The sequence below is a fragment of the Sebastes umbrosus genome, chromosome 1 (assembly GCF_015220745.1).
Source record: "Sebastes umbrosus isolate fSebUmb1 chromosome 1, fSebUmb1.pri, whole genome shotgun sequence".
Taxonomy (NCBI): domain Eukaryota; kingdom Metazoa; phylum Chordata; class Actinopteri; order Perciformes; family Sebastidae; genus Sebastes; species Sebastes umbrosus.
The window spans coordinates 26,498,857-26,507,419 of record NC_051269.1 but is presented as its reverse complement, the minus strand read 5'-3'; the positions used below and the strand labels follow the sequence as shown (position 1 = coordinate 26,507,419).

The 8,563-nt window shown below is 41.3% G+C and overlaps 1 protein-coding gene across 1 annotated transcript; it reads left to right on the top strand.

The window, feature by feature from the left end:
- Positions 1-3,342: 3,342 nt before the first annotated feature.
- Positions 3,343-7,572, top strand: LOC119496680 (guanylyl cyclase-activating protein 1). Its single transcript, XM_037784168.1, has 4 exons — positions 3,343-3,537; positions 5,311-5,460; positions 5,745-5,835; positions 6,972-7,572. The coding sequence occupies exons 1-4, from the start codon at positions 3,343-3,345 to the stop codon at positions 7,100-7,102; spliced, it is 567 nt and encodes a 188-aa protein (XP_037640096.1). The 3' UTR covers positions 7,103-7,572.
- The last annotated feature ends 991 nt before the right edge of the window (positions 7,573-8,563 follow it).

Below are 8,563 nucleotides of genomic sequence, written 5' to 3'. Positions count from 1 at the left end.
TGCGTGCATATCTGATTTATGTTTGTCTATGTATGTCTTAGTATGCATATTCATTTCCCATGTATATATCCTGAACTTATTTCACACGACAACTGCTCTATACAATACTGACTTAACTCAACTGTACAATAATTTGTGCAATAATTCAACTGTGCAATATTCTGTCACTAACACTGTATTTATAATGTACATTTCAAGAAATATTCTTATTTATACCATTCTTGCATTTATATTTAACACACTTAATAGATCCCACTTCTCAGCATTTTGTATTTACTTATTTGCACAGTGGTTATATGTTATACAGTATATTTCATGTCTTAAAACTGCAGCGGGTAGAAAAAGCTGTAAAATGAGAAAGTTTATGACCCGGCAGCCATGTTGAGATCAGTTGTGGAAATACCAAGCACCGGCCACCAGCCGGAGCAAAATTTCTCATTTTACAGCTGCCTAGTTTGACCGTTTCATCAGATTTTGCGAGTGATTGACAGCTGCGTCCGTTGAATGAACATCCAATAGGAACGCTCTCTCTCTGAAATGACCTGTGATTGGCCAAAGTCTCCCGTCACGGGCTAGACTGTTTAAACCCTGAAAACAGAGCCATGAGGAGGTGCAGAAGTCTAGTTTTTACTTGAATTACAAAATGCTGAAAGGTTATTATGGGAATTTTGGCCAATGGTGCCAAAAATATTTTGCCTACTGAAGCTTTAATGCAAATATTTGTACATATCTCTTATATTCTCATTTGTATTATTTACTTATATTTCTCTACATATATTGAGTTATATATTGTAGCGTGATGTACATAATTTACAGGTTACATACTCCTTTATTTCTATTTTCTTACATTTCTTTATGTTTATATAAGAGCAACTGTAACTTTCCCCGGCAATCAATAAAGTATTTGTGATTCTGATCCTGACTCTGATATATAGGGTGACTATAAAACATCTGTCCAGGGACAAGATTAACTTTTTGTGGTTAACTCAAAATTTCAAACCAAGGCGAATACAACCATTTTTTTCCACATAGCCTACTACGAAGTAAGATTTTTTAATATAATTTGGGTGAACTGACCCTTTAACATGCTGTAACATCTCGCTGCAACAAAATCTGTCAGTCTCATATGTAATTTTTCATCGGACTATAAACTGTAATTCTTTCAGTAGTGGGGGACGTTCACACGAGGCTTGTTGTCCAACAAACTGGATCTGACAGCAGAGGAAGGAGCTTTAAGAGGGTCTAAAGACGGTCTGTTTCTCCTCCAGTGGAACTAGGGTAAGCTGAGAGATCACTTAGGAGGACTACAGTGAGAGTCTTAAGGAATAAACATTTATGAATGGCTAAATATCTTTAGACTGATGTTTGACTGCTAGAATATCTTTTGAGTTTTTAAAAAAAATGTTTGATGCTGCATTTTATGGTTGGCTTCCTTGTTTATGTACCGATATGTACTTCAGAGTTTACTTTCTTTTTTCCCCGATGTGTCGATGACCCCGTCGCTGTGAGGTTGAGTTCATGTCAATGTCTGCAGTAACAGAAGAGTAACACACTCACAGTGTTGACTGAGGGTCGGCCCACACTTCCTCACTCCAAAGCCCCTCTGAATGGCATTAAACCACATTCATGGCCCCCTTTCACCTGCGGGACAAAGACAGCACATTGACATTAACCCAGTGAAGGAGAGGAGAGGACCAATAGTGAACCTACACATAAAATCAGTCTCACTTTATGATTTATGATTTAGTGAAGAATCAATACTAATCGTGTCACTAGGAGGTCTATAAGAGGAGATTAGACTATTAGACAGTCAGCCCGGTCTGTCAGAGGTTCAAGAGAGTGGAAGTTAATTCCAGTTAACATCAGACAACTAAACACTTACAGATCTTTCAGTAAACAATGGATGATTATTACACACAAGTCAGCACTAAACTCTCTTTTTGCTGCTGTTATCTATACGTCCTGCTTGTCTGACATGCTGTTTCATATAAATGTCACAACTGCTTCTAACAACTGTGTGTCCTTTTCTAACCTTTTTGTAACACCTTGGCCAGGGACTACAGATGAAAAATAAAATGTACTGTTCCTTCTCAAATAAACTAAACTAAAAGTGTTATGGAAATTGTATTGCTTAAATGTAAATAATATTGGTTCAATCATTCATGGTCCCCAGAGGATGACTTGTAGAAACTCTTGACTTATATATATAGCGCCACCATCTGGTCAAACTTTTCTTTTGTCCCATACTTTTACCAAGCCCCCAGGAAGAGCGCCAGTCGTTGATGCCAATTTTCATAGTGACCAAACGGCGGTACTACAATTTCCGTGTCTGTCACGTGATGCCATTGGGCCCAAAAATACTTTTTCCTAAAGAGACGTCTGTAACTCAGCGGATAATTTTTTTTTAAGGTAAATCAACTTCCCAGTAGGAACACTTGAATAGCCCTTATTTAATCATTAGGTCCTAAAAGTTGTAAAACACACTAATAGCTGAATCCAGAGTTATTTCCCTTCCTCCGTTCATGTGAATGAGACGGAGTTAGCAAAACGTGACGACAGCGTGATAGCTGTGACCCCGTGACCGAGCCATGTGACCGAGCGGACGCTACTGCGCCTGCTCCATGGGCCCAATGGATGCGGACGATCGCCGGAAGATCCGGGTACTGTTCCAGTCGGAAGTTGAGCCATTTTGGCTGCATGCGCCACTGAGCAACTCTTATATGAATGAAAGGGACCCTGCCTCCAACACTGTATCCAGTTCTCTTCATACATCTATGATGAAGCAACTCATCTTATTAAATTAACAATTAAGTAGGCCGGAAGACAAACATTATTGTCATGCTTTTAACAAACATTAAGCCAAACACAATTCCTCAAGAATTCATAGCAAACTTTTTTTTCCTTCTTATTCATATAAATAAATACTAATTCTTAATAAACATAAAACCCTGTATGAATGACCTTAAATTATATACTTTTTTACCCAACAAATTCCTCAGAGTTCATTAAGCACACAAATGCCTATAGAAATTGGGTAAATGAGCAGTAATAATTGATATTTGATTCATAATAGCCAGTCAGACATTTTGAATATTAATTGTTGGTCAGCTGGTGTCTGGGGTTTATTTCTTCAATTAGGTCTCTCTTATTAGTTGGGTCTTTGCTGGCAAGCAAAGTGGATTACATATTCTTAGCCTTTCACACAGACGCACAGAGAGATGAACACACACACACACTGCATCCTGCTGCTTGTTTGCAGTCTGCATACTGGCCATGCCCGGATGCTCGGTGGATATACTGCATACTGGTGATGGTTTTTTCCAGGATTTCCTACATCTAGACATGGGAAACACTGGGGCGACTGTGGAGGATCTACAAGCTTGTGAGAGTCATCATTGGTACAGAAAATTCATGACCGAGTGCCCATCTGGACTTCTCACCTTTTACGAGTTCAAGCAGTTCTTTGGCCTGAGGAACCTGTCGGATACGTCTAACGCCTACGTTAGGACCATGTTTACAACGTTTGATATGAATAATGTAAGACGATTTATAATCTTCTTCTCTACGTATACTCATCATTAGTTGCTTTTCATCTTTACTGAATAGGATTGACAGTAAAATGTTTAGATGGTGATGGTACAGTTCACATTGCATTTATTTTTATTTGCAGGTATATAACTTATGATAATTCTGCTAATATGAATAATACAAATCATACTCATAATATATCAATAATACTGATAATTTGCTACTACCATTACCATTAATAAGGATTATAATGATCATCATCATCCTCATCATCAAAGAACCCACAAAGATTTTAAAATGCATGTATGTATATATGTTTGCATGTGCTTCATTTCCACCAACTATTTCATGTCTATTAATACGCTATGGCAAACTGTATGAGCAAAGAAACTGGTTAATCTCAATTTTTAAAAACAGTGCATGTGTTTTCCTTCAGTGGCTGCCCATGTTTTCATTAGATTGTTTCTGCTAATACAAATCTGACTGAGAAGCCACCCTCTAAGTCTATTAGAGAGGGGGCTTATCCCAGCGACCCTGATTACACAACTGACCTACAACCTTAAACAAGACAGGCACATCCTCTTTTGATCAGCGCAGCAAAGTATTACATTTAAAGGTACAGTGTGTTGGATTTGGTGACATCTAGTGGTGTGGTTGCAGATTGCAACCAACTGAGTACCCTTCCGCTCACTCCTCTCTTTTCAAGACTTAGGTAACGTGAGCCATTGAGTGCAAAACCGCGGTAACGCTGTTCGCCTCACTCAGAGGCCATCCTTACCATAATAACACTACTTTAGGAGCAACGGAAGTCAGACGGCGGCTGGTGGTACCACAGTTTTACACTCTGCAGCTCACGTTACCTAAGCCCCCAGAAAGAGCGCCGGTTGTTGATCCCAATTTTCGTAGTGGCCAAACGGCGGTACTAGAACTTCCGATGCCATTGGGCCCCAAAAGACTTTTTCCCATAGACTTACATTGGTAAAGAGACGTCTGTAACTCAGCGGATAATGTTTTTTGAGGTGAATCAACTTCCCAGTACGAACACTCTAATAGCCCTTATTCAAATCATTAGGTCCTAAAAGTTGTAAGATGCACTAATAGCTGAATCCAGAGTTATTTCCCTTCCTCCGTTCATGTGAATGAGACCCAGACCGAGGCTGGAGCGAAGGCTGGGAGGCGGTGTTAGCAAGCCGTGACGACAGCGTGATGTTGTGCCCCCGTGACCGAGCCATGTGACCGAGCAGACGCTACTACGCCTGCTCCATTGGCCCAATGGATGCGGAAGATCGCCGGAAGATCGGGATACGGAAGTCCAGCCACTTTGGCTTCATGCGCCATTGAGACACTTCCATAGGAATGAACGGGGCCCCGTCCCCAACGCTGCATCCAGTTCTCACTCTAGAGCCAGTGTTTGGTTTGTCCGTTCTGGGCTACTGTAGAAACATGGCGGGGCAACATGGCGGACTCCGTGCAGAGGACCTGCTCCCTATGTAGATATGAAGGGCTCATTCTAAGCTAACGAAAACACAACGATTCTTAGTTTCAGGTGATTATACACTAATGAAAACATAGTTATGAAAATTATATTCCATTTCTGCTAATAGATCCCCCGAGATGTTACACACTGGACCATTAAAGAAGTTATATAACGGTGGGCAACGGGCCTTAATTCCACAATTTGCCCGTTTTTTTGCACATACTTCAATGTAGGAGGAGTACACTGAATGCCATACTGCTCTGCTAAAGACAATGCTCAACATGGTGTTTCCTTTTCTTTCATAGGATGGCTTCATTGATTTCATGGAGTACGTAGCCGCTCTGAGCCTGGTGCTGAAGGGAGGAGTGCAGCAGAAGCTCCGCTGGTACTTTAAACTGTATGATGTTGACGGGAGCGGCTACATCGACCGTGACGAGCTGCTGCAGATAATTAAGGTGCACATGAGCCTTCATGTTAAAGCTTTGACCCATGGCTTAGTGACAGACTTGAGGAAATCTCAAGTACTGTCCTGAACCAACCAGCTCAGAAAGACCACTCAGGTCTGAATGACACAGAAACCCCACCACAGGCTTAGAGGAGCGTGGGATATACTGTGTGTAATATAAGGTGCAGAGGCAAATAGCTGACACTTAGCTGACATCTACTGGTTGAAGAAATGTAAGCAACAATTACATGTGTCAGTTTTTAACATGATCTCCTTTATTTGTGTCATGTTTAGTCCATCCGTGCAATCAATGGGATTCCTTGTGTGATATCAGCAGAGGACTTTGCCAACATGGTGTTTGACAAGATTGACATCAATGGAGATGGTGAGACACTGGGGGGATACAGACTGGGCTGGGAAGGGGCTAGATGGAAAAAAGCTGAATATCTAAAAAGGGACAGTGTGTAGGATTTGGTGGCATCTAGTGGTGAGTACCCCTCCGTTCACTCCTCTCTTTTCAAGACTGCGGTAACGTGAGCTGCTGAGTGCAAAACCGTGGTAACGCCGTTCACCTCGCTCAGAGGCCATCCTTACCATAATAACACTACTTTAGGAGCAACGGAAGTCAGACGGCAGCTGGTGGTACCACGGTTTTGCAATCGCATTCCCTAACGTAAGAATGTGAAAGGCTCTCTCTAGAGCTAGTGTTTGGTTTGTCCGTTCTGTGCTACTGTAGAAACATGGCGGAGCAACATGGCGGACTCCGTGAAGAGGACCTGCTCCTTATGTTGATCAAGCCCCCAGGAAGAGCACCGGGCATAGAAGCAAATTTTCGTTGTGGCCAAATGGCGGTACTACAACTTCCGTGTCCGTCACGTGATGCGATTGGGCCCAAAAAATACTTTTTCCCATAGACTTACATTGGGAAAGAGCCGTCTGTAACTGGAATTTTTTTAAGGTCAATCAACTTCCCAGTATGAACACTTGAATAGCCCTTATTTAAATCATTAGGTCCTAAAAGTTGTAAGATGCACTAATAGCTGAATCCAGAGTTATTTCCCTTCCTCCGTTCATGTGAATGAGACTCAGACCGAGGCTGGAGCGAGGGCTGGGAGGTGGAGTTAAAGGAAACGCTACTGCGCCTGCTCCATGTGCCCAATGGTTGTGGAAGATCGCCGGATGATCCGGGTACTTTATCACTCGGCAGTCGAGCCATTTTGGCTTCATGCGCCACTGAGCAACTCTCATAGGAATGCCTGCCTACAACGCTGTATCCAGTTCTCTTTATACATCCATGATGTAGATATGAAGGACTCATTCTAAGGTAACGGAAACACAACGATTCTTAGTTTCAGGTGATTAGACACTAATGAAAACGTAGTTATGAATATTATATTCCATTTCTGCTTATAGATTCCCCGAAATCCTACACACTGGACCTTTAACCCTGGCAAATTATTCACTGAATAGCTCTGTAAACATGATGAAAGGATTTAAGTTCAGTGTGTTTGTTTTTTCCAGGTGAACTTTCCTATGAAGAGTTCATGGATGGGGTTCAGAACGACGCCATGCTGCTGACTACACTAACAGAGAGTTTGGACCTCACACACATTGTCCAAAAAATCGAAGGAGAGATGAAGGCCAAAGTATAATATCTCAAACTTTATGGACTCTAAAATATACATTTTCGTATAACTGTGCCAGAGCTGAAGATGTGGGTTCACGATAACCCACAAATCATCAGGACAAATGGGTGTGGACTAAACTCTGGGTCATTGTCAAAGTGCAGCACGGTCGGTTGTACTGTTTTGGTTTTTCCTCACATATTCATGAGCCGGCGAAGACTTTCCTTCTCCCCCAAATATTAAACTTGCATTCAATGAAAGGACACAAACTTTAAAAATCAGTTCTCAGGAGCATCCTCTGCTGGACTGCAGCTGAAATGACACACTAAATGATTTCCCTCCAATGTGCATTAGGTGCCATTATTTCCATTCATTTTAGCCATCGCATGCTGTTTGACATTAAATACATGTTGAACTTTATGTGTTTAGGTAAAACCTACTATTCAGACACCCATTGACTTCCTTTATATACATATATACTTTATATATATTGAAAGGAGCCAGCTGAGGTGGTTCGGGCATCTAGTAAGGATGCCCCCTGGGCGCCTCCCTAGGGAAGTGTTCCAGGCACGACCAGCTAGGAGGAGGCCACGGGGAAGACCCAGGACTAGGTGGAGAGATTATATCTCCACACTGGCCTGGGAACGCCTCGGGATCCCCAAGTCAGAACTGGTCAATGTGGCCCGGGAAAGGGAAGTTTGGGGTCCCTTGCTGGAGCTGTTGCCCCAGTGACCCGACCCCGGATAAGCGGTTGAAGATGAGATGAGATAAGATGAGATATATACCGTACAGTAGAGTTGCCTGAGATGTCCCTTCTTCTGAGCCATTACATAGATGTAGGTGTTTTTGTAAAGCCTTTACAGCAAAGCTGTTTTATAATTTTAATAACTTTAAATGAAATAGATGCAAAGCTCTGCCTACATTGAGGTAGATTCACAGTAATGCATAGAATAAACAATAAAAGAACCTTCATCAAAATCATCTGTCTTTCTTCTTTAATCAGCCTCTAGTCTGAATCCTTTTCATTTTTTTGACTGTTTATTTAACTTAAGTTGCACTTCAAATTGAAAAGCAAAGTAACTGGATACAACAAGCTAACAACCGTTGCAGCTTTTTTTTTACAACCCTGACGAGCTTAGAAACATGTTTTTCTTGTCATTTCCACAGCAGTAGACAGCCTGCAGTCTGGGGTTTTCTGAATTAAAGTTCAACATTAGATTAGTTTAAGATGCTGTCAAGTTTGTTGCCTAGAGAGTTTATGTTTAAAAAGAAAAAGACTTGTTTTTATATGTGCACATTTCTAAAGGTAAATGACAAAAGAAAGTATCTTTGTGTCACCAAACAAATGTTGTTGTAAAGTGTTAAGCAAGAAGCCTCTCCAGCATTAACATTGTAGACAGCTCAGTAAGTGATAGATTTGAATTAGTACTGTGTTTTCATTCATTCTTCATATTTTATTATGGGTGATGACAGTGTGTGTGTGTGTGT

Excerpts from the sequence above, each read along its gene's own strand:
- LOC119496680 (XM_037784168.1), top strand. The coding sequence starts at position 3,343 with ATGGGAAACACTGGGGCGACTGTGGAGGATCTACAAGCTTGTGAGAGT. Across the intron at positions 3,538-5,310 it reads CAACGTTTGATATGAATAAT|GATGGCTTCATTGATTTCAT; the intron begins GTAAGACGATTT and ends TTTCTTTCATAG. Across the intron at positions 5,461-5,744 it reads AGCTGCTGCAGATAATTAAG|TCCATCCGTGCAATCAATGG; the intron begins GTGCACATGAGC and ends TGTCATGTTTAG.